Genomic DNA, 27,500 nt, shown 5'->3' on the forward strand with positions numbered 1-27,500 from the left:
ATTTTACTATGCATTTACGGATTATACTATTCTACTATGTTTTGTGGTCCTTTAAATTACAGATTTATGTATGTGTGATCTGAAGCCTCTCATAAGTAGCACTTTATAATGTATTATATGAGTGGAGCTCTAATTAGTGGATGGGTGGTGGTGAGACTGGCACTATGGGGGGTAGTTTGTATTGGAATTTCACTTTGACATTTTCCTTTAAAAATACCAGTAGGTACACTTTCTAACTTACCAGGATCTGCTGCAGTGAAGGGGACTCCTTCAGAAGTGTAAAATGTAGGTTCATTCTAAAAAAAACACAAAAAACAAAAACAGGGATAATAATTAAAAACACAAAAAACACAAGAGAGAAGCAAAGCACATTCTCAATCCTATTAACAAAGACGTGCGTCTGAATTAATTTTCCCCATGATTGTTCATTGAAGTGATGGTTAAGTTTACATGTTTTAAAATCAGGTCTAAGCAAGATTTCACAGGGACTTTAATGGATTACTTCTAATGAAGATGCACTGTAACTGACTTTTTAATCTAGCTGTGCCATTTTTTTTATCATACCACAAAAATAAATAAATCACATCACAACATATTAGGTAATCGACAAAAGTAAAACATTACATATTTGTCCACATACAATACAATGTCATTGCCTGACAAATATACAAAATGAGAACCCAATTATGAAAATTAGGATATAGGTGGTGGATACAAGATGCAACTTAAATAATAAATAAGGTCTTATTAAATACACATTAACCACTACTCAAATTATTTATGAGAGTACCTTTTATCTCACCCCATTTCTTATTTTGAACAGTAAGAGAAAAAGATTTATTTTTTTTATAAAACATAATTTATGTAAGAGCTTACCTGATAAATTCATTTTTCATATTGGCAAGAGTCCATGAGCTAGTGACATATGGGATATACAATCCTACCAGGAGGGGCAAAGTTTCCCAAACCTCAAAATGCCTATAAATACACCCCTCATCACACCGACAATTCAGTTTAACGAATAGCCAAGTAGTGGGGTGATAAAGAAAGGAGTAAAAAGCACCAACAAAGGAATTTAGAAATAATTGTGCTTTATACAAAAAAATCATAACCACCATAAAAAGGGTGGGCCTCATGGACTCTTGCCAATATGAAAGAAATTAATTTATCAGGTAAGTTCTTACATAAATTATGTTTTCTTTCATGTAATTGGCAAGAGTCCATGAGCTAGTGACGTATGGGATAGCAATACCCAAGATGTGGAACTCCACGCAAGAGTCACTAGAGAGGGAGGGATAAAGAATAAAAACAGCCATTTTCCGCTGAAAAAAAAATTAATCCACAACCCAAATCATAGGTTTAGTCTCATAATTGAAAAGAAAAAACTTAAATTAGAAGCAGAAGTATCAAACTGAAACAGCTGCCTGAAGAACTTTTCTACCAAAAACTGCTTCCAAAGAAGCAAATACATCAAAATGGTAGAATATAGTAAAAGTATGCAAAGAAGACCAAGTTGCTGCCTTGCAAATCTGATCAGCTGAAGCTTCATTCTTAAAAGCCCAAGAAGTGGAAACTGATCTAGATGAATGAGCTGTAATTCTCTGAGGCAGGGTTTTACCCAACTCCAAATAAGCTTGATGAATCAAAAGCTTTAACCATGATGCCAAAGAAACAGCAGAAGCCTTCTGACCTTTCCTGGAACCAGAAAAGATAATAGACTAGAAGCCTTCCTGAAATCTTTAGTAACTTAAACATAATATTTCAGAGCTCTCACCACATCCAAAGAATTCTTAGGATTAGGACACTAAGAAGGGACAACAATTTCTCTATTAATGTTGTTAGAATTCACAACCTTAGGTATGAATTTAAATGAAGTGCGCAAAACTGCCTTATCCTGATGAAAAATTAGAAAAGGAGATTCACAAGAGAGATCAGATAATTCAGAAACTCTTCTAGCAAAAGAGATGGCCAAAAGGAACAACACTTTCCAAGAAAGTAGTTTAATGTCCAAAGAATGCATAGGCTCAAATGGAGGAGCCTGTAAAACCTTCAAAACCAAATTAAGACTCTAAGGAGGAGAGATTGATCTAACGACAAGCTTGATACGAACCAAAGCATGTACAAAACAGTGAATATCAGGAAGTTTAGCAATTTTTCTGTGGAATAAAACAGAAAGAGCAGAGAATTGTCCTTTCAAGGAACTTGCATACAAACCTTTATCCAAACCATCCTGAAGTAACTGTAGAATTCTAGGAATTCTAAAAGAATGCCAAGAAAATTTATAATTACACCATGAAATGTAAGTCTTCCAAACTAGATAATAAATCTTTCTAGAAACAGATTTACGAACCTGTAACATAGTATTAATCACCGAGTTAGAGAAACCTCTATGACTAAGCACTAAGCGTTCAATTTCCATACCTTCAAATTAAATGATTTGAGATCCTGATGGAAAAACAGGCCTTGAGATAGGTCTGGCCTTAAGGGAAGTGGCCAAGGTTGGCAACTGGACAACCGAACAAGATCCGCATACCAAAACCTGTGAGGCCATGCTGGAGCCACCAGCAGCACAAACGATTGCTCCATAATGATTTTCGAGATCATTCTTGGAAGAAGATCTAGAAGCAGGTTGAAAACACCAAGGAAGTGTCAATGCATCCACTGCTTCCGTCTGAGGATCCCTGGACCTGGACAGGTACCTGGGAAATTTCTTGTTTAGATGAGATGCTATCAGATCTATTTCTGGAAGCCCACACATCTGAACAATTTGAGAAAACACATCTGGGTGGAGAGACCAATCTCCCGGATGTAAAGTCTGACGACTGAGATAATCCGCTTCCCAATTGTCTATACCTGGGATATGAACCACAGAAATTAGATAAGAGCTGAATTCCGCCCAAACAAGTATCCGGGATACTTCTTTCATAGCTTGAGGACTGAGAGTCCCACCCTGATGATTGACATATGCCACAGTTGTGACATTGTCTGTCTGAAAACAAATCAACGGTTCTTTCTTTAACAGAGGCCAAAACTGAAGAGCCCTGAGAATCGGACGGAGATCCAAAATATTGATTGGTAATCTCGCCTCTTGAGATTTCCAAACTCCTTGTGCTGTCAGAGATCCCCAATCAGCTCCCAAACCTGAAAGACTCGCATCGTCCAGGTTGGACGAACGAAAGAGGCCCCGAAAATTATACAATGGTGATCTAACCACCAAGTCAGAGAAAGTTGAACATTGGGATTTAAGAATATCAATTGTGATATCCTTGTATAATCCCTGCACCATTGGTTCAGCATACAAAGCTGGAGAGATCTCATATGAAAACGATGCAAAGGGGATTGCGTCCGATGCTGCAGTCATAAGACCTAAAACTTCCATGCACATAGCTACTGAAGGGAATGACTGAGACTGAAGGGAATGACTGAGACTGAAGGTTCCGTCAGGCTGCAACCAATTTTAAACGTCTCTTGTCATGGACACTGAATCTATCTGGAAACCTAAAAAGATTACCCTTGTCTGAGGAATCAAAGAACTTTTTGGTAAATTGATCCTCCAAACATATCTTTGAAGAAACAACCATTGTTAATTTCGTTGACTAAAACTAGACAAAAATGAGTATAAAACTAAAGAAATTCTGATGACTAAAATATGACAAACTAAAATGGCATTTTAGTCAAAAGACTGACTAAAACTAAATCAAAATTTGCTGACAAAAACATTTTATGCAAGGTGTTATAATCAATCCATATCTAATTACTGCTCTTTTGTAAAATTTACGAAACAATTTTATTAAATTTTAAGAAAAATAAGACATGTTATATAACACAACAGTTAAATCTGTTAAATCTGTATTGCATGTTCAAACCTTAATACCATAAATAAAAACCGGTTAATAAACCTTTACTCCAGGAGTATATAATGAGCTTGGAAGTTCTAGAGCAGTGCTAATACTGTTACCGAAAAATGTTTGAATCTGTGAACAATCAATCGATTCTTCCTATAGAAAACAAAATTTATGCTTACCTGATAAATTTATTTCTCTTGTGGTGTATCCAGTCCACGGGTTCATCTATTACTTGTGGGATATTCTCCTTCCCAACAGGAAGCTGCAAGATGACACCCACAGCAGAGCTGTCTATATAGCTCCTCCCCTAACTGCCACCCCCAGTCATTCGACCGAAGACAAGCAAGAAAAAAGGAGAAACTCTAGGGTGCAGTGGTGACTGTAGTTTAAAAATAAAAAACACCTGACTTAAAATGACAGGGTGGGTCGTGGACTGGATACACCACAAGAGAAATAAATTTATCAGGTAAGCATAAATTTTGTTTTCTCTTGTAAAGGTGTATCCAGTCCACGGGTTCATCCATTACTTGTGGGATACCAATACCAAAGCTTTAGGACACAGATGAAGGGAGGGACAAGGCAGGAAACTTAAACGGAAGGCACCACTGCCTGTAAGACCTTTCTCCCAAAAATAGCCTTCGAAGAAGCAAAAGTATCAAATTTATAGAATTTAGAAAAGGTATGAAGCGAAGACCAAGTCGCCGCCTTACAAATCTGTTCAACAGAGGCCTCATGTTTAAAAGCCCATGTGGAAGCTACTGCTCTAGTAGAATGAGCTGTAATTCTATCAGGAGGCTGCTGGCCAGCAGTCTCATAAGCTAAGCGTATTATACTTCTTAGCCAAAAAGAAAGAGAAGTTGCCGAAGCCTTTTGGCCTCTCCTCTGTCCAGAGTAGACAACAAACAAAGCAGATGTTTGACGAAAATCCTTCATAGCTTGTAAATAAAACTTTAAAGCACGAACCACATCAAGATTGTGTAATAGACGTTCCTTCTTTGAAGAAGGATTAGGACATAGTGAAGGAACAACAATCTCCCGATTGATATTCTTATTAGATACCACCTTAGGAAGAAACCCAGGTTTGGTACGTAACACTACCTTATCTGCATGGAAAATCAGATAAGGGGAATCACACTGTAAAGCAGATAACTCCGAAACTCTTCGAGCCGAGGAGATAGCTACTAAAAACAGAACTTTCCAAGATAAAAGCTTAATATCTATGGAATATAAAAGGTTCAAACGGAACCCCTTGAAGAACTTTAAGAACTAAATTTAAACTCCATGGCGGAGCAACAGGTTTAAACACAGGCTTGATTCTAACTAAAGCCTGACAAAATGCTTGAACGTCTGGAACCTCAGCCAGACGTTTGTGCAAAAGAATAGACAGAGCAGAAATCTGTCCCTTTAAGGAACTAGCTGACAATCCCTTCTCCAATCCTTCTTGGAGAAAAGAAAATATCCTAGGAATCCTGACCTTACTCCATGAGTAACCCTTGGATTCACACCAATGAAGATATTTACACCATATCTTATGATAGATTTTCCTGGTGACAGGCTTTCGAGCCTGAATTAAGGTATCAATGACAGATTCGGAAAAACCACGCTTTGATAGAATCAAGCGTTCAATCTCCAAGCAGTCAGACGCAGAGAAATTAGATTTGGATGTTTGAAGGGACCTTGAAGTAGAAGGTCCTGCCTTAACGGCAGAGTCCATGGTGGAAAGGATGACATGTCCACCAGATCTGCATACCAAGTCCTGCGTGGCCACGCAGGGGCTATCAAGATCACCGAAGCTTTCTCCTGCTTGATCTTGGCAATCAGACGAGGGAGCAGAGAAAACGGTGGAAACACATAAGCCAGGCTGAAGGACCAGGGTGCTGCTAGAGCATCTATCAGCGCTGCCTTGGGATCCCTGGACCCGGACCCATCAACTGGGCAAATGCTCCCACTCCCCCGGATGAAAAGTCTGCTGACTTAGAAAATCCGCCTCCCAGTTCTCTACTCCTGGGATATGGATAGCTGAGAGATGGCAAGAGTGAACCTCTGCCCATAGAATTATCTTTGAAACCTCCAACATTGCCAGGGGGCTCCTTGTTCCCCCCTGATGGTTGATATAGGCTACAGTCGTGATGTTGTCCGACTGAAATCTGATGAACCTGACCGCAGCTAGCTGAGGCCAAGCCTGAGGAGCATTGCATATCGCCCTTAGTTCCAGAATGTTTATCGGAAGGAGGGCTTCCTCCTGAGTCCACGAACCCTGAGCCTTCAGGGAGTTCCAGACTGCATCCCAGCCCAGAAGGCTGGCATCTGTCGTTACTATAGTCCATTCTGGCCTGCGGAAACACATTCCCTTGGACAGATGGACCCGAGATAGCCACCAGAGAAGAGAATCCCTGGTCTCTTGATCCAGATTTAGTAGAGGGGACAAATCTGTGTAATCCCCATTCCACTGATTGAGCATGCCAAGTTGCAGTGGTCTGAGATGTAGGCGGGCAAACAGAACTATGTCCATTGCCGCTACCATTAATCCGATTACCTCCATACACTGAGCCACTGACGGATGAGAAGTGGAATAAAGAGCACGGCAGGAAGTTAGAAGCTTTGACAACCTGACCTCTGTCAGAAAAGGAGCCACCGCTATGCCTCATGGCCTTAGAACCGCCAGTAGGAACCCTAGAACCTTCGCAAAGATTCTTGGTGCCGTGGCTAATCCGAAGGGAAGAGCCACAAACTGTTAATGCCTGTCTAGGAAGGCAAACCTGAGAAACCGATGATTATCTCTGTGTATCGGAATGTGGAGATAAGCATCCTTTAAGTCATATATTGACCCCCTACTAGATCATAGGTAGGATGGTTCGAATAGTCTCCATCTTGAAGGATGGGACCCTGAGAAATTTGTTTAGGATCTTGAGATCCAAGATTGGTCTGAAAGTTCCCTCTTTCTTGGGAACTATAAACAGATTTGAATAGAATCCCTGCCCTTGTTCCTCCCTTGGAACTGGGTGGATCACTCCCATAATCAGAAGGTCTTGAACGTAAAGTAAGAATGCCTCTCTCTTTATCTGGTTTGTAGATAATTGTGAGAGATGAAATCTCCCCTTTGGAGATGAGGCTTTGAAATCCAGAAGATATCCCTGGGAAACAATCTCCAGAGCCCAGGGATCCTGGACGTCTCTTGCCCAAGCCTGGGCGAAGAGAGAAAGTCTGCCCCCAACTAGATCCGGTCCCGGATCGGGGGCTACTCCTACATGCTGTTTTAGAGGCAGCAGCAGGTTTTTTGGCCTACTTTCCCTTGTTCCAAGCCTGGTTAGGTCTCCAGACTGGCTTGGACTGGGCAAAAGTTCCCTCTTGTTTTGCAGTAGAGGAAGTTGAAGCTGCGCCACTCTTGAAGTTTCGAAAGGAACGAAAATTAGTCTGTTTGGTCCTTAACTTGTTGGACCTATCCTGGGGAAGGGCGTGGCCTTTTCCTCCAGTAATATCAGAAATGATCTCCTTCAGTCCAGGCCCGAATAGGGTCTGCCCTTTGAAGGGGATGTTGAGAAGCTTAGACTTTGAAGTAACGTCAGCTGACCAGGACTTAAGCCATAGCGCCCTACGCGCCTGAATGGCAAAACCTGAATTCTTAGCCGTTAGCTTTGTTAAATGAAAAACGGCATCAGAAATAAATGAATTGGCTAACTTAAGAGCTTTAAGCCTATCTAGGATATCATCCAACAGGGTCTCCACCTGTAGAGCCTCCTCAAGAGACTCGAACCAGAAAGCCGCTGCAGCAGTGACTGGGGTAATGCATGCAAGAGGCTGGAGAATAAAACCTTGTTGTATAAAGATTTTCTTAAGGAAACCCTCTAATTTTGTATCAATTGGATCTAGGAAAGCACAACTGTCCTCGACGGGGATAGTTGTACGCTTAGCTAGGGTAGAGACTGCTCCCTCCACCTTAGGGACCGTCTGCCACGAGTCCCGTGTAGCGGCATCTATGGGAAACATCTTTTTAAAAGCAGGAGAGGGAGAGAACGGTACACCTGGTCTATCCCATTCCTTTGTAATAATTTCTGAAAACCTCAGTGTAAACAGGCACTGCAAAGTATTTGTCCATTTTACACAATTTCTCTGGGACTACAATGGTGTCACAGTCATCCAGAGTTGCTAAAACCTCCCTGAGCAACAAGCGGAGGTGTTCAAGCTTAAATTTAAATGCTGTCATTTCAGAGTCCGACTGAAGTAACGCCTTCCCTGAATCAGAAATGTCACCCACAGATAGAAGCTCTCCTGCTTCGGCTTCTGTACATTGTGAGGGTATATCAGACATAGCTACTAAAGCGTCAGAAAGCTCTGTATTTGTTCTAGCCCCAGAGCTGTCTCGCTTTCCTTGTAACCCTGGCAGTTTGGACAATACTTCTGTGAGGGTATGATTCATAACTGCCGCCATGTCTTGTAAGGTAAACGCATTGGACGCGCCAGATGTACTTGGCGTCACTTGCGCGGGAGATATAGGTTCTGACACATTGGGAGAGCTAGGTGGTTTAACCTCCCTTTTGTCAGTCTGAGAAACCTCTGGTGATAAATCTTTAAAAGCCATAATATGGTCTTTATAATTTATAGAAAGGTCAGTGCATTTGGTACACATTCTAAGAGGGGGTTCCACAATGGCTTCTAAACATAATGAACAAGGAGTTTCCTCTATGTCGGACATGTTTAACAGACTAGTAATGAGACCAGCAAGCTTGGAAAACACTTTAATAAATGTGAAAAAGCAATTAAACAAAAACGGTACTGTGCCTTTAAGAGAAAAAAACTACCACATAAACTGCAAAACAGTGTTAAAAAGTAGTAAACTCTACGAAATTTTTACAGTGTGTATAAGAGACTAAAGCAGCATTGCACCCACTTGCAAATGGATGATTAACCCCTTAGGCCCCAAACCGGATTAGAAAAATGGTAAAACCGTTAAAAAACAGTCAAACACACTGCCACAGCTCTGCTGTGGCTCCTACCTGCCCTTAAACAGGATTTTTGCAGGAAAAAAAACTCTATATTGGTCCTAGATGCCAGAGGACTCCTTTAGGGAAGCTGGATGTCTCAGTCTGAATATCAACTGCGCATAAAGTGCGTGAAAATAGGCCCCTCCCACCATACACTCAATGTCAAAGGGCCTTAAAAAAGTACTCCTAGGAGTAATCTAACAAGCCATGTGGAAAACTAGGCCCCAAATTAAGATTTATCACCCTCAGAGAAAAAACATTTTTTCTGTAAGTAATGCAAAAGTTTTTACACTAAGTAATATGAGAATTAACATGAATATTACCCTTATCTTGTAAGCATGATCCCAGTCGTTGTTAAATCACTGTATCAGGCTTACCTCAAATATACCAGGCACTGTCAGCATTTTCTAGACCTTATCTCTCTAGAAAAAAATATACTGAACATACCTCAAAGCAGGTGATCTGCAAACCGTCCCCCCAACTGAAGTTTTCTTTCCATACTCTTCAGTTATGTGTGAGAACAGCAATGGACCTTAGTTACAAACCGCTAAGATCATCCACCTCCAGGCAGATTCTTCTTCCAATTTCTGCCAGAGAGTAAAACAGTACAACGCCGGTAACGTTTAAAAATAACAAACTCTTGATTGAAGGTAAAAACTACACTAAGTCACCACATATCTCTTGATACTTCCTTTCTTGTCGAGAGCTTGCAAGAGAATGACTGGGGGTGGCAGTTAGGGGAGGAGCTATATAGACAGCTCTGCTGTGGGTGTCCTCTTGCAACTTCCTGTTGGGAAGGAGAATATCCCACAAGTAATGGATGAACCCGTGGACTGGATACACCTTTACAAGAGAAAAAAAGTTTCTAAGTGGGCGACTGGAGTGCAGGGTATTAGTAAGCTGCAGAGCATCTTCATTAGAAGTGATCAATTAACCCTTTCCGGTCCTATGTCAGAATATAGCCAACAAAGTGTTTTACTGCTTGCAGTTCAATGTCGGATACATTCCGAAATGTCTTTTCCACATGAATTTCACAGCTAAATAGCGACATCTAGTGTTTATTTGCTAAACTTGCTATTTAGCTGTGAATTCTAAAGAATGGCGGGCAGAAAGTATTCTGAGGAGGAAATAAGAAATTTAGAAGACCGTGATTCTGAAATAGATTTTAGTGAGGAAGATGATTTTAACCCCAGTAACTCAAGTAATTCAGATTCAAGTAGTGACACTGAAAATTAAAATATCAGTGATGCAAATGAAATAGTTGTGGATGAAAATAAAAATGTGGAGGATGAAGACCCACCTACTGAAAATGTATACATTAATAAAAATATAAAATTGGAAAAAAAGTACCTTAGTAGTGATCCTAATTTTCTGAGACACCCTTTTACAGTTCCCATACCAGGAATTCAAATTCCAAATGGTTAGTGTGAAAAGGAAACTTTTGTGGTCAGTTTTTTTTACTGACCAGCTACTGAATCAAGTTTTCATAGAAAAAGAGATATGCAATAGTGAAAATACAAAAATGCACTTCTCGGCCTCAATATTCCATCTGGAATACTTGGAAGGGGGTGACGGATAGAAATAAAAGCCTTTCTGTGAGTTATAATGAATATGGCTCTAAATTCAAAATCAGAGATGAGAGTTTTTCTACCAAAAGTGGCTTGATCACATGCCCTTCTTTACTGATGTGTTTTCTAGAACTAGATACTTAAAACATTTTCTGAAAGTATTTGTGCCCTCCATCACCGCAGCAGCCAATGATGGTTAGAACTAGGTGAAGAAAAGTAAAAGATGTAGCAGACCACAAACAAAAAGTGCAGTGAACTATTTATACCTGGGGTGAATATAGCAGAAGAAAGCATAGTTGGATTTAAGGGCAGAGTACAGTGGAAATGTTACAATCCACAGAAGCCCACCAAATGAGGACTTCAAATCTATTGCTTATGCAATAGTGAAAAAGGTTACATAGTTGCATTTGTTCCTTATTTTGGCAAAACTACTACAGAGAGTTCAGTTCGCCCTGACCTTCCATTTACTTGTAGAATTGTCCTTTGTGCAAAATGTTACTTTCGGTGTCTCAAGGAACAGGTGTGTTTAAAGACCCATTTTACACAGGACCTGAACTTTGTGAAGAACTATTGCGCCTTAGGATTCACACCACTGGCATTGTTATGACCAACCGCAAAGATTTGCCACAGGAAATGAAGAGCAAAAAAAATAAGCGCACAAGGTCATTGCATATCAGAAAGATAATAAAATTATGGCCCTGCAATAGAAAGATAAAATAATTGTATCCATGTGTTCAACAGTGTATACTGTATAATTCATTTAACAAAGTTACGAAAGGTAATTTAGTAACAAATTTCAAAGCCAGTTATGTTGGAAAACACCAAATACATGGGTGCCGAGTGTGGACAGAGCAGACAACTACTGCTGAAGTTATGCCTTTCTGCGAAAGTCGATGAAATGGTGGAGGAAAATGTTCTTCTGGCTGTTTGAAGTTGCAATAAGTAAACAGCTTTACACTATATAATCTTGACCGAAAGCATAGGTACTTTAAAGTAGTTGCATAACATTTTGAAAGGCATTGATTGAGCAGCTCGTTGGACAAGTTCGAAATGTCAATGCAGAAAAGCAGGGAAGGCCATCAACACAAGACACTGAAGACAGGCTAAAGGAAATACCCCACTTCGTGATGAAAAATTAAAAATTCTACCAAAGATTGTGCAGTATGTAGCAACAGAAAAATAAAGGTGAAAGACGAGAAACTGCCTACTTCTGTGAAACTTGCACAAGAAAACCTGGTTTACAACCAGGTGTATGTTTTAAAAAGTTTTGTACAATGAAAAACTAGAGAGACAAACAATATAATGTTTTAGAATAATTATTATTAGCTGCTTTGTAGTTATAAGAAAATAAACCTGTGTGTTATATAAAACTTAAAAGTATGTGTTTTTTTCAAAAATTAAATAAGACCTGCTGGCGCTCTAAGTGAAAATGTATAGGACCGGAAAGGGTTAAAGTCCCTGTAAAATATTGTATTTAGATTCCGGACCAGATTTTATAACACGTAAAAAGTTAACCATCACTTTAACAAAAAGGAACTAAGTGAATGCATACAAAATGTTTTGATTCTAATAGAGAAACTTAAATGAACGAGTCAACAAATTTTGTATTCTTTCATTTTGTGAGCAAATAACTAAAGATCCTTCAAATTTATTAACTGTTTTAAAAACAAAATGAAAAATTCACATCCCCAAGCTGATGCCGAGGTTTCCTAGAAATGTCTCTCTCCAGGGTGCATAACCTTTTCAAAATAAAAAGCCACACTTGTACCATCTCCCTACACATACATTTTAGAAATGTTATCAATAATAATAAAAACAGACATGTCTAATCCTCAACTGTATAATGTTTTATCAATATAAATACTACAACACAAAACTAGAAATGAAGATCACACAAATCAAAATTTCCATATCTTGGTTCTTACTCAACATAGAAATCTATAGAACTAAATTGAAACCCAAAGCCTGAAGCCTCACCCTTTCATGTGGCTATAAGACTTTTCACCTTCATGCTACATACAATTTCATTTACAATGCATTAAGAAAATTGTAGGCAGCTTGACAAGTACTAATTAATGTGCTGAGACAAAATATGGTATGACTTAATTTTAACTTATCTTTACTCACCCTAGTTGTACTAAACAATGAATATGTACCAAGCAGTAGAATAGAAAGATAGACAGAAGAAAATACATAAATCACAACATTTTAACTTTTTCTGATACATTAAAGGAAAAAAAATGGAAAAATGAAAAAGTAGTTAGAGATGTGCATTTGGACCCTTTGTGAGAATTTGAATGAGGAAGTAGGCGCCCGCTTGTGCCGTTCGGATCTTTTTGTAGCCAGAATGATTCTAGTGAAAGACCACCACACTAAGATCTGGATTTGCACATAACTTAGTCTGGTGATCCTTCACTAGAATCAATCCGGCTATGAAAAGATCTGAACGGCATGAGCGGCTGCCTAGCACCGCATTGAGATCCTCACAAAGGCCCCAAATGCACATCTCTAGAGAGCAGTCTGTACAGTATAATGAAATGTTGGTTGAGGTGTTGTAAGCATAATCTGTATGTCAATAAGAGATATAGATATGAGAATATATATATATATATATATATATATATATATATATATATATATATATATATATATATATATATACACATACACACATATATACACCTTTATTACAGGTGTGCAAAAAGATAAACCATATTTAATATATTTTATTTAGACTAAACCCTTCACTATCCATCCAAACTCTATAAGCTCTACTAATTTATGTACAAGCGAAGGGTAGCACTAAAAGTATTGCTACAATGTTAATTTGTTAAGTTACACTTACAAAGGGTATTTATGCTACAACTCACTGCTCCTGAGACCTTACAATATTATTTACTGGTGGAGAAAAATACTACTGACAGATTACCATTTTTTTTTATAGCATAACTTCCTCCTGAACTTTCATGCTAACCCTTCTTGAGAGAACGCTCTGCATCTCACCTTAATTAAAGCAATTGGTGTGATCAGCTGCTTGTGCATTGGGGCAGCCAGTGACAAGAGTAAGCTTTCAAGTCCAGGAGGTGCATTATGCAGAAAATAGTGTAGGAGCAGTAAAGTAACTATTAGACTATACTGGGTCTTAAAAGCAAAACAGTTTACTGTCCCTTTAAAAAAGTAATATAAACAGCACAGTACTACATTTTTGCATAGAAAAAAGGTTATGTAAAAGTTGTTTAAAGTGATGGTAAATCAGAGTAGTGTTTAAAAAAAACCGCTATGATCTACCATCACTAAAAATAACTTAAATTATGCTTACCTGATAATTCTCTTCTTCAGATGGAAAGAGTCCACAGCTGAATTCATTACTTTTGGGAATTCAGAACCTGGCCACCAGGAGGAGGTAAAGACACCCCAGCCAAAGGCTTAAATACTCCTCCCACTCCCCTCATCCCCCAGTCATTCTGCAGAGTGAACAAGGAACAATAGAAGAATCAGGGTGAAAAGGTGCCAGAAAAACAGAAAATGAAGGCTGCAGAGCTGTGGACTCTTTCCATCTGAAGAAAAGAAAATGATCAGGTAAGTAATTTAAGTTTTTCTTCATAAATGGAAAGAGTCCACAGCTGCATTCATTACTTTAGGGAAAACAATACCCAAGCTATAGAGGACACTGAATGCAAAAAACGGGAGGGTACAAGAAGCAGCCCATTCTGAGGGCACCAGGCCTGAAAACCCCTACTCCACAACATCCCGCTTCGTCCAAAGCCGAGAACAACTTTGAAACAAAAAGGAAAAAGCCCAAGGACCCTAACCGCAGATAGTCCACAAGCCTTGCTAGAGACCGCAGGAACTAGACTCAAATGAGTCAACAGTCTCCAGGAGACACCGTCGCCCAGCAGTCGGTCTCCAAACAACACGCCCCTTACTAAAGAAAGGGAACAAACTACCGTATTCTTCCACAAAGAAAAGATACGTAGAAAACATGAATGTTCTTGTAAAGCGCGGCAAATCCCCCTTAATGGATTCAAGGCGCTGCTCATCCTATCAACCTCGTAAAGGAGGAAGGCCGAGTAGACCTCGCCGGGGATCGAACTTGCAACCCTCGGTTTGCTACAGCGCAGAGTAGCCACAGTGCATTAGCATGCTGAGCTAGCTGTCCAGCTAGCAAAAGGAACTCCAGACCAACAGAGACCCACCAGTCTCATAAAAACAAGGGGAGGCAACGCTCAGATGCCAGAATAGAGAAACCACAGGGGTAAGGCTGGGAGTCTGAAACAGAGAGGGATCTTCCCCTAAAAGCAACTGAAGACTAAGGTCCCCAAGTCGCAAAAAGGTAGCTCAGAATACCAAAATATTCAGGAACAAAACCTCATTCAGAAAGCTCACGTAGGTCTGCTACACCTGAAGCAATAACACTGCAGTCATGTAAAAATGTAACCGTACCTCGAATGCTCAGAGGACGAATTAAGCAGAGCAACAGATCTCAGATCCTGCTCCAACACCGGACCAGCCCAAGCGACAGACATGTCTGATAGAAATGGGGAACAGAAAGACTCCAAATCACAAGCCCCCAGGGAATGGAAAGAAAAAGGGAGGACTCACCCACCCCAACAGAGCTCGGGTGCCAACCCATCCGCTCCTCCAAAATAAGGCACTCAAGGAGAACCCCCTGGGACCTGGAACAGAGAAAAGTGCAATAGATCCGTAGGAAGACCTGTCACAGCTCTCATAGACAGTCTCTACGTAGAGAGATCAAATTCCAACAGTTGGAACAGAGCCCACAGAGCAGCAGATGCTGCCCCTTACAGAAATAAGCCACCTGATCCAGCCTTCTACACACAGGGCAGGACAAAGACCCTCCAGAGAGAGGAAACCCCCGCTCATAAGGAAGACCAACTAACCCCTCAAAAGGGAAGGGCACAGATAAGAACAGCGTACATGTCTACAAGACATGAAGCCATAGTATGATAAAGCCACGGACCGAATGAAAAAATCATCCAGACACCACTGTTGACCCAACAGAGGGAAAAAAAACTTCCCATGAAGAGGAGCACAATCCGTCCGAAGGACAAGTCAGGCCTTAAAGTTAATAACCAGTACCCTGAAGGTGGATGTGAACTCTGGCCTACCTGCTTTCAACACAGAGAGTAAAGTGGTAAACCCCTATAAAGACAATAAGCATACCAACTCCGGTAACCGGGACCTATGAGGGACACACTCCCCCCACCAAACGATATTCAGTATGCGGCAGCCGTCAGAGGTGTACCTATGCACACCGAAGGTAGGGGGAATCCCTTTCAGCAGGATCGGAATCATATCCGGCAGCAGCGTCCTCTGCTATTCTCCTTCCCTTCCGCCTCTATCCGGAGTTCCCAGCCTGCGGCTGGCTGAATGCTGGCAGACGTGACTTTTTTTTTTTTTGGAGGGGGGGTCCCGCAGCGTCTTCACCCGGCACTTGCTGCTTGAAGAAATAGACAGGGATACCAATGCTGGTTGCAAGTACAATTTAAAAAATTGCGGAATCCCAGAGCCCTCATTATGAGAGCTCTGGGATTTCGCAATTTTTTCAATTCTACCTGCTTGCAAGCCCAATGAGCTAGCCCCTATGTCGCAACATAGGGTCCCTGAAAAAACTGGGTCATCCCGAAGATACATACAAGACAAGAACCCGGGGCCCAGAATCATCCAAGAATGAACGACACTCCCAAGAAACACAAGATACCCCAGTCTGAAGTAGACTCACAGGGGATGAGAACGGGTACAGGACTCACTCGTAATTCCCAGCCCAAAGGGAAGAGAACACCCTTAGCCGGAAGACAACCCCCCCCAAGGGCAACACTAAGGGAAATGAAAACGAGAACAGAGTCACCCAAAAGAGTAGAAAGAAAGGCTAGTCTCCATAATCCTTTCAGATTAAAGTTCCAGAGGACCACACCCAAGGAAGAAGAATGCAAAGCATCCTGAACACAAGCAGAAAAACATTTTTTAAGCAAAAATCTTGAAGACACCTCCTATCGCCCCAGATATGGAGACGACTACCTCCCGAAGGAAGACAGAGCCTCACGGCCTTCACTTCCTGATTAAGTGTACAAAACCGCCAGAAAAAAAACAGACGAAGTCCAGAAAGTCTCGACCCAAAGGAAGAGAACCTCTAAAAAGGAACAAGTCCTAAAAGGACACTTCCAAAGAGACCATGAAAGGCAAAACCGTAAGAACAGCAGGATGAAGGACCTAAATCCTCCAAGCCTCCAACATACAACGGGAAGGAACACTTGTTTTCCAAAAAATCAGAAACGATTGAGCATGTCGCAGCGGATCTCAACGGAGTTCCGGCCCACTAGCTTGAAAGGCGAAGGAGGACTGACCCCATGCCCCTAAGCAACCACGGAAACCCTCAAGTCCTCTCAGGATGCTAGTTGAAGCTCGTAAAATAAAACAAGTAAACTACAGAAATCATATTGTGATCACTAGGCGCCCTCACCGGACATAAAGGCGCCACTTGGTTGAACTAGGCCTCAAAGACAGAATGATTTGTACCCTGTCAATACCAACCTGAAACCATGAGCCACAGCACTGTCAAGGCCACAGAGTCTCCCCTGAGATGGAGGTATAAAGAACAGGCAGACAGACTTTTGTAAACAGTGCGACCACAAAATCACGAGTATTAATTCCAGGGAAGAAAGTTCCTGAAGGAAACATCACACCACAACATGAGCTTTAGCCCAAATAAAAATCATCCTCACCAGATGAAAATAAAAAGATAAGGCAACCCGTAGGTTATCGCCCAGGAAGAACGGACAGACCAGCAGGACCAGCCCAACAGGGGTCTGAGACTTCCAAGCTCAGAACTGGAAAAGGATACACAAAAAAAACAGAACTATAAAAAGATTTCTTCATCCCCTTATGTCTATGCATGCAAGCCAGTCGAAGATTAAGACTTCGAGAATCCCCAGACCCATTAAGAGTGGAATCCTTCAGCAACACAAAAAATGTGCCTTAGTAGAACACGAAGGCGTGCCAGTCTATAACGAAAGGCGCAACATACCTCTGCAGAGACAAAAGAAAACACCGGCCCCGAAGGTTGACCCCGAGGCCTCAGGGGCAGTCACTCCTCCGGAGGGCTGAACTGGACCAGACAATCCCACGCCTGACAAGCCCCGGTTAACGAAACACGGACAATATCGCGCACACTCCCGAGAGGTGCAGATGTGCCAGCACCAAAAATATGGCCATGCGGATAAGTAGCGTTTGGGTTACCTGCATGCGTAGTAAAAGTAGGGAACTCGTCTCGTGAGAAATAGAATCCCCAGAGAAGGGTTAATGGCTCATTGGGCACCTGATTCCCCGATCCAGTGGAACAGAGCACTCTAAAAACGTCATTCGAAACATAACTGATGGGCATGTATCACCCAGGTCAATTCATATTCTTCGCAAGAAGTAGAGAGTCTGAATCAGAGACATCCGTCTCCAAAAAATCAGAATCCTCCATAACTGGGACACTAAATAAAAAAGAAAATGTATTCTTACCTGATAAATTTGTTTCCTCTTGGACATGCCGAGTCCACGGATCATCTTCATTACTTATATGGGATATTCTCCTCCTGCCTGCAGGAGGCAGCAAAGAGCACCTACAGCAAAGCTGTTAAATAGTCCCTCCCTTCCCCTCCAACCCAGTCATTCGACCGAAGTTAGGAAGAGAAAGGAAAAACCAAAGGTGCAGAGGTGTCTGTTTAGACAGGATGTTATTTTTCTAAACTTCAGACAGGGCGGGCCGTGGACTCATGTCCAAGAGGAAACAAATTTATCAGGTAAGAATAAATTTTCTTTTCCTCTTAAGGACATGACGAGTACACGGATCATCTTCATTACTTATGGGATACAATACCCAAGCTTTAGAGGACACAGATGATAAAGGAGGGATAAGACAGGATACCTAAACAGAAGGCACCACTGCTTGAAGAACCTTTCTCCCAAAAGCCGCCTCAGCTGAGGCAAAAGTATCAAATTTGTAGAATTTAGAAAAAGTGCGGAGAGAGGACCAAGTAGCAGCTTTACAAATCTGTTCAACAGTCTCTTCATTCTTGAATGCCCATGAAGAAGCCACAGCTCTAGTAGAATGAGCCGTAATGCTCTCAGGAGGCTGTTTCCTAGCGGTCTCATAAGCAAAGCGAATGATATTCCTCAACCAGAAAGAAAGTGAGGTAGCTGTCGCCTTTTGACCCCTTCGTTTCCCAGAGAAAACAACAAATAAAGAGGAAGACTGATGAAAATTCTTAGTCGCCTGTAAATAAAACTTCAAATCACAAACATCAAGATTGTGCAAGAGATGCTCCTTCTGAGGAGGAGGATTCGGACACAACGAAGGTACATCTCCTGGTTAATGTTTCGGTCCAAAACTACCTTAGGCAGAACACCCAAATTGGTACGCAAGACAACCTTATCTGCATGAAAAATTAGATAAGGGGAAGCGCATTGCAACACCGAGAGCTCATACACTCTACGAGCAGAAGAAATAGCAACCAGAAATAAAACTTTCCAAAACAGAAGTTTAATGTCAAGGAATGTATAGGTTCAAATGGAGCCCCTTGAAGAACTTTAAGAACCAAATTAAGACTCCATGGAGGAGCAACAGACTTAAATACAGGTCTGATCCTGACCACAGCCTGATTGAACATCTGGAACCTCAGCCAGACGTTTATGTAGTAACACCGACAAGGTCGAAATCTGACCCTTTAAGGAACTAGTCGACAAACCCTTCTCCAATCCCTCTTGGAGAAAAGCTAAAATTCTCGGAATCTTAATCCACGAGTAGCCATTAGATACGCACCAACAAAGATATTTACGCCATATCTTGTGATAAATCCTTCTAGTTACCGGCTTATGAGCCTGAACCAAGGTCTTAATGACCGCATCAGAAAAACCTTGTTTAGACAAAATCAAACGTTCAATCTCCAAGCAGTCAGCTTCAGAGAAACTAGATTTGGGTGAAGGAAGGGACCTTGAATGAGAAGATCCTTCCTCAACGGAAGTCTCCAGGGTGGTAGAGACGACATGTCTACCAGGTCCGCATACCAAGTCCTGCGAGGCCAGGCAGGAGCAATGAGGATCACTAGAGCCCTCTCCTGTTTGATTTGAGCAATGACCCGAGGAAGAAGTGCAAACGGGGGAAACAGGTATGCTAGCTTGAAGGACCAAGGAACTGCTAGAGCATCTATCAGTTCCGCCTGCGGATCCCTGGACCTTGACCCGTACCTCGGAAGCTTGGCATTCTGCTGAGATGCCATGAGATCTAACTCCGGTTGACCCCATTTGAGGATCAGACTTGAGAATACTTCCGGATGAAGTTCCCACTCACCCGGATGGAAAGTTTGTCTGCTTAGAAAATCCGCAACCCAGTTGTCCACCCCTGGGATGTGGATCGCTGACAGATGACTAGAGCGGCTCTCTGCCCACTGAATGATCTTGGATACTTCTGACATCGCCAAGGAACTCCTCGTTCCTCCCTGATGATTGATGTAGGCGACAGTCGTTACGTTGTCCGACTGAAATCTGATGAACCGGGCCGAGGCCAACTGAGGCCAGGCAGAAGCGCATTGAAAATCGCTCTCAGTTCCAGAATGTTGATAGGAAGAAGAGACTCCGCCCGGGTCCACACTCCGAGTCTTCAGAGCACCCCAGACGGCTACCCATCCTAAAAGACTGGCGTCTGTTGTCACAATTACCCAGGAAGGTGTGCGAAAGCAGGTTCCCTGAGAAAGATGATCCAGAGACAACCACCATTGAAGAGAGTCTCTTGTCTCCTTCTCCATGACTATTTGAGGAGACAAGTCAGCATAATCTCCATTCCACTGTCTGAGCATGTTCAGCTGCAGAGGTCTGAAATGGAACCGAGCAAATGGGACGATGTCCATTGCCGCTACCGTCAACTCGATTACCTCCATACACTGGGCCACAGATGAATTCGGAGTGGTTTGGAGTATCTATAATCTTTAATCTTTAATTTCTTGACTTCTGTCAGAAAAATCCTCATTTGAACAGAATCTATTAAAGTTCCCAAAAAGGTAACCTTTGTCTTTGGGACTAGAGAACTCTTTTCTAAATTCACCTTCCACCCGTGAGATCTCAGGAAGGCTAAGACAATGTCGGTATGAGACTTTGCTTGATGGCAAGATGGCGCCTGGATTAGAATATCGTCAAGGTAAGGCACTACTGCAATGCCCTGTGGTCTTAGGACCGCCAAGAGAGACCCCAGAACCCTTGTGAAAATTCTGGGCGCTGTGGCCAACCCAAAAGGAAGAGCCACAAACTGCAAATGTTTGTCCAGAAATGCAAATCTTAGGAACTTGTGATGTTCCTTGTGGTTAGGAACATGAAGATATGCATCCTGCAAGTCCACCGTCGTCATGAATTGACCCTCCTGGATCAACGGCAGAATAGTGCGAATAGTCTCCATCTTGGATGATGGGATTCTGAGAAATTTGTTTAGACTCTTGAGGTCTAAAATCGGTCTGAAAGTTCCTTCCTTTTTGGGAACTACGAACAGATTGGAATAAAAACCTTCTCTGGAACAATCACTCCTATGGAGGAGAGGTCTCTTACACAACATAAGAACGCCTCTCTTTATCTGGTTTGCGGATAACCTTGAAAGGAGAAACCTTCCGAGGATGTAAGGCTTTGAACTCCAGTCTGTATCCCCTGGACACAATCTCTATAGTCCAGGGATCCTGAACATCTCTTACCCATGCCTGAACGAAAAAGGACAGTCTGCCCCCGACCAGACCCGGCCCTGGATCGGGGGCAAACCCTTCATGCTGTCTTGGATTCAGCCGCAGGTTTCTTGGGTTGCTTACCCTTGACCTATGACTGTTTGGGTCTCCAAGTAGGCTTGGGCTGGGTAAACAAAAGGAATTACTCTTGAAATTTCGAAAGGAACGAAAATTACTTTGACGTCCCTTTTGCTCGTTTCTCTTATCCTGAGGGAGTAGATGACCCTTCCCTCCAGTGGAATCAGAAATAATTTTAGGCCAGGTCCAAACAAGGTCTTTCCCTTGTAAGGAATTGTTAGAAGCTTAGACTTGGAGGACACATACACAGCCCAGGGTTTTAACCACAAGGCTCTGCAGGCCAAGATAGAAAACCCCGAAGTCTTTGCAGCTAATTTAGTTATTTGCAAGGAAGCATCAGTAATAAAGGCATTCGTTAATTTCAGCACCTTAATCCTATCCTGGATTTCCTCCAACAGGGTCTCATGTCTGAGAGACTCAGACAGAGCGTCAAACCAATAAGCTGCTGCACTAGTAACCATGGCAATGCATGCAGTAGGCTGCAACAAAAACCCCTGATGAGTATAAATCGTCTTAAGTAATCTTTCCAACTTCTTGTCCATAGGATCCTTAAAGGCACAGCTATCCTCAATAGGAATAGTCGTACGTTTAGCCAGGGTGGAAATAGCTCCTTCCACCTTAAGTACTGTCTGACAATTTTGCTTTAGAGAGTCCACTATAGGAAACCTTTTCTTAAAGACCGGAGATGGAGAAAAAGGAATACCTGGTCTGTCCCATTCCTTAGAAATAGTCTCCAAAGCCTTCTTAGGTATTGGAAAAACATCTGAATACGAGGGAGCTTCAAAATATTTATCCATCTTACACAACTTTTCAGGAGCCACTACTACTGTAGAATCACAATCATCTAAAGTTGATAATACCTCCCTAAGTAACAGGCGGAGGTGTTCTACTTTAAACCTGAAAGAAACCACCTCCGAATCTGAAACGGGAACAGAACTTCCAGAATCAAAAAGTTCACCCTCAGATAAAGACTCCGAACCCTCCAACTCATGTTCTTTGAGGGTAAATTTGAAAATGACACCAATGCATCAGTATCCTTACTGACTCCATGGTCACTCCTCTTACGTCCGTCTTGAAATATGGGAAAGGCAGATAACGTATCAGAAATAGAAGACACTACCTTAGCTATATCCATTAAGGAAATATTAGAAGCTAAAGTATTAGTACAGGGCACTGCTTGAGCGGGCGAAATCTCTTGGGACATTTGGGGAGACCGCTGCGAAATACTTTGAATCTCATCTTGAGAGCCCTGAGAAGCATCCGCCTTAGAAGAGGCATGCTCGTGAAAAATCTTCTCTTTGTAACTCAAGGCCCTCTTAACACATGAGGGACAAAAAGGAATAGGGGGCTCAATCTGATCATTCAAGCACATAGAGCAAAGAGCAGATTGATAAGCTTCAGAATCCATCTTTCACATAAAATAAAACTTCACTTTTTTTTTTTTATATAAAAAAAATATATGCAACTGTGACTTTAAAAACAGAACCAAGGGATAGCCAGCAAGGGTAACTCCCCTGCCACCAAACAAGCGATCGAACTCCCAGGACCAACCTGATATCAGAGGACCGGAGGAGAAAAACAGAACACACCGCTTGCCGGGAGCACTACCACCTCCTGACCAAATATTTTATAAACAAAGGCCATGTGGCAGCAGAAACTCCATGTGACTTCTCAGCCCAGGTAGCAGCCAGAATGAGGAAGCGTGCGGAAATAGGCCCCACCCATCGTGGGCGTACATCAAATAAGTCAAGCTAGCTCGGTATCCATACTAAAAACACAAACTGCGACATGTAATAAAAATAATAAAAGCAGTCTCCCCAGTGCCTGTACATACTCATTTTGCCACAAGATAACCCCTATATCTCAATAAGGGGAGTTTTGTCCCAGAGCTGCACTAGCAGCATAATACAAGTGTAAAAATTAGGAAAAGTAAAGTGCCATAATCACTCTGCCTGTAGTTCCAGAATGAGAAACCAAATAGAACTTACCTCCATGCTGCCTGATAACAGGGTCGTCCATCAGGTGTAAGAGGATCCTATTTCTCCCTCTCATAGCCCTGTGGAAGAAGATCAGCCTGAGTTACCATGCGCTTAGGCTATCTATAATAGGGCAGCAACATCTTAGGAGGCGCAGTGAGAATTATGTCCCACCAGTTCCCAACGCTTTAAAGCCACCAAAAAGCCCTACTGTAGAGACTGATTAGGTCTAGGCTACACCGAAGAGCAAATTAGTACATTCTGGCACTACTTAAAAAAAGATTCTTCAATAAAGAGTTTATTTTTAACACCTCACTTTGCCATCTCCTATAACGCAGGCAAAGAGAATGACTGGGTTGGAGGGGAAGGGAGGGACTATTTAACAGCTTTGCTGTAGGTGCTCTTTGCCGCCTCCTGCAGGCAGGAGGAAAATATCCCATAAGTAATGAAAAATCTAAACGGCACCTTACACCCCAAATGGCTGGGGCACTCACCACCTCCAGAGAACAGCAGACCAGGATTTCTCCGTCGCCACACAGTCAGGAAAGCGGAAATGAGGTCACAAGGTAAACCGTGCAGTCCAGGCCAAAGAGCGCCAGACCGTAAAGGCTGCGTCACTAGACATAGGCCGTAATTTTCCAAAATAGCCATGAGGCAGAGCAACACTACACAGTAGAAGACAGAATCACAAAGATGATTATAACCCCTCCCTGTTCAATAAACTCCCTCAGGAGATACTAACCCTTGATTCCTAGATACAAATAGGATCATCACCGAGACCCTATGTAAAAATTATCCCCGAAAGGTTGTAGCCCCTTTCGGATAAACAGTTGTAATTACAATACATCCATGATGAAAGTAAAATTAAACAATGTTACCGGAATCTACACTGTGGAACAGGAACACGGCCCATCAAGTGTGACAGATAGTAGCGTCGCTTCTACCATGGACTTGAGAGAAAAAAGGAAATTTATGCTTACCTGATAAATTTGTTTCTTTTACGATATGACGAGTCCACGGATTTCATCCTTACTTGTGGGATTTATCCTCCTGCTAACAGGAAGTGGCAAAGAGCACCACAGCAGAGCTGTAAATATAGCTCCTCCCTACCCTCCACCTCCAGTCATTCGACCGAAGTTAGGAAGAGAAAGGAAAAGCCAAAGGTTCAGAGGTGACTGAAGTTTATAAAAAACAGAATTTATGCTTACCTGATAAATTACTTTCTCCAACATTGGTGTGTCCGGTCCACGGAGTCATCCATTACTTGTGAGAATATTCTCTTCCCCAACAGGAAATGGCAAAGAGCACAGCAAAAGCTGTCCATATAGCCCCTCCTCAGGCTCCGCCCCCCAGTCATTCGACCGACTGTTAGGAGAAAAAAAGGAGAAACTATAGGGTGCCGTGGTGACTGTAGTGTATAGAGAAAACATTTTTCCAAACCTGATTAAAAAACCAGGGCGGGCCGTGGACCGGACACAACGTTGGAGAAAGTAATTTATCAGGTAAGCATAAATTCTGTTTTCTCCAACATTGGTGTGTCCGGTCCACGGCGTTATCCATTACTTGTGGGAACCAATACCAAAGCTTTAGGACACGGATGAAGGGAGGGCGCAAATCAGGTTACCTAAACGGAAGGCACCACAGCTTGCAAAACCTTTCTCCCAAAAATAGCCTCCGAAGAAGCATAAGTATCAAATTTGTAGAATTTGGCAAAAGTGTGCAGAGAAGACCAAGTCGCTGCCTTACATATCTGATCAACAGAAGCCTCGTTCTTGAAGGCCCATGTGGAAGCCACAGCCCTAGTAGAGTGAGCTGTGATTCGTTCAGGAGGCTGCCGTCCGGCAGTCTCATAAGCCAATCGGATAATGCTTTTCAGCCAGAAAGAAAGAGGTAACAGTAGCTTTTTGTTTGTCCTCTCCTCTTACCAGAGTAAACAACAAACAAAGATGAGGTTTGTCTAAAATCCTTTGTTGCTTCTAAATAGAACTTTAAAGCACGAACTACATCTAAATTGTGTAACAAACGTTCCTTCTTTGAAACTGGATTGGAACACAGAGAAGGAACAACCATTTCCTGGTTAATATTCTTGTTGGAAACAACTTTTGGAAGAAAACCAGGCTTAGTACGCAAAACAACCTTATCTGAATGGAACACCAGATAGGGTGGATCACACTGCAAAGAATATAATTCAGAAACTCTTCTAGCAGAAGAAATAGCAACCAAAAACAGAACTTTCCAAGATAGAAACTTGATATCTATGGAATGTAAAGGTTCAAACGGAACCCCTTGAAGAACTGAAAGAACTAAATTTAGACTCCAAGGAGGAGTCATGGGTCTGTAGACAGGCTTGATTCTGACTAAAGCCTGTACAAAAGCTTGTACATCTGGCACAGCTGCCAGTCGTTTGTGTAACAAGACAGATAAAGCAGAAATCTGTCCCTTTAGAGAACTCGCTGACAACCCTTTATCCAAACCCTCTTGGAGAAAGGAAAGAATCTTAGGAATTTTAATTTTACTCCAGGAGAATCCCTTGGATTCACACCAACAGATATATTTTTTTCCATATTTTATGGTAAATCTTTCTAGTCACAGGTTTTCTGGCTTGGACCAGAGTATCTATCACTGAATTTGAAAATCCACGCTTGGATAAAATCAAGCGTTCAATTTCCAAGCAGTCAGCTGCAGAGAAATTAGATTTGGATGTTCGAATGGACCTTGTACTAGAAGATCCTGTCTCAAAAGGTAGCTTCCATGGTGGAGTCGATGACATATTCACCAGGTCTGCATACCAAGTCCTGCGTGGCCACACAGGAGCTATCAGAATCACCGAGGCCTTCTCCTGTTTGATCCTGGCTACGAGCCTGGGAAGGAGAGGAAACGGTGGAAACACATAAGCTAGGTTGAACGACCAAGGCGCCACTAATGCATCCACTAGAATCGCCTTGGGATCCCTGGATCTGGACCCGTAGCAAGGAACCTTGAAGTTCTGACGGGACGCCATCAGATCCATGTCTGGAATGCCCCATAATTACTTGTGAGAATATTCTCTTCCCCAACAGGAAATGGCAAAGAGCACAGCAAAAGCTGTCCATATAGCCCCTCCTCAGGCTCCGCCCCCCAGTCATTCGACCGACTGTTAGGAGAAAAAAAGGAGAAACTATAGGGTGCCGTGGTGACTGTAGTGTATAGAGAAAACATTTTTCCAAACCTGATTAAAAAACCAGGGCGGGCCGTGGACCGGACACAACGTTGGAGAAAGTAATTTATCAGGTAAGCATAAATTCTGTTTTCTCCAACATTGGTGTGTCCGGTCCACGGCGTTATCCATTACTTGTGGGAACCAATACCAAAGCTTTAGGACACGGATGAAGGGAGGGCGCAAATCAGGTTACCTAAACGGAAGGCACCACAGCTTGCAAAACCTTTCTCCCAAAAATAGCCTCCGAAGAAGCATAAGTATCAAATTTGTAGAATTTGGCAAAAGTGTGCAGAGAAGACCAAGTCGCTGCCTTACATATCTGATCAACAGAAGCCTCGTTCTTGAAGGCCCATGTGGAAGCCACAGCCCTAGTAGAGTGAGCTGTGATTCGTTCAGGAGGCTGCCGTCCGGCAGTCTCATAAGCCAATCGGATAATGCTTTTCAGCCAGAAAGAAAGAGGTAACAGTAGCTTTTTGTTTGTCCTCTCCTCTTACCAGAGTAAACAACAAACAAAGATGAGGTTTGTCTAAAATCCTTTGTTGCTTCTAAATAGAACTTTAAAGCACGAACTACATCTAAATTGTGTAACAAACGTTCCTTCTTTGAAACTGGATTGGAACACAGAGAAGGAACAACCATTTCCTGGTTAATATTCTTGTTGGAAACAACTTTTGGAAGAAAACCAGGCTTAGTACGCAAAACAACCTTATCTGAATGGAACACCAGATAGGGTGGATCACACTGCAAAGAATATAATTCAGAAACTCTTCTAGCAGAAGAAATAGCAACCAAAAACAGAACTTTCCAAGATAGAAACTTGATATCTATGGAATGTAAAGGTTCAAACGGAACCCCTTGAAGAACTGAAAGAACTAAATTTAGACTCCAAGGAGGAGTCATGGGTCTGTAGACAGGCTTGATTCTGACTAAAGCCTGTACAAAAGCTTGTACATCTGGCACAGCTGCCAGTCGTTTGTGTAACAAGACAGATAAAGCAGAAATCTGTCCCTTTAGAGAACTCGCTGACAACCCTTTATCCAAACCCTCTTGGAGAAAGGAAAGAATCTTAGGAATTTTAATTTTACT

The 27,500-nt window shown here is 42.1% G+C and overlaps 1 protein-coding gene across 1 annotated transcript in view; it reads right to left on the reverse strand.

Annotated features, from left to right (window-relative positions):
• The window catches only part of PAIP1 (poly(A) binding protein interacting protein 1), an 86,215-nt gene that overhangs the window by 5,581 nt on the left and 53,134 nt on the right, over positions 1–27,500 (reverse strand). Inside the window, exon 9 of the mRNA XM_053699683.1 lies at positions 158–296. Coding sequence (XP_053555658.1) covers positions 158–296 — 139 coding nt within the window. The remainder of the gene's footprint in view (positions 1–157; positions 297–27,500) is intronic.

The sequence above is a fragment of the Bombina bombina genome, chromosome 2 (assembly GCF_027579735.1).
Source record: "Bombina bombina isolate aBomBom1 chromosome 2, aBomBom1.pri, whole genome shotgun sequence".
Classification (NCBI taxonomy): Eukaryota; Metazoa; Chordata; class Amphibia; order Anura; family Bombinatoridae; genus Bombina; species Bombina bombina.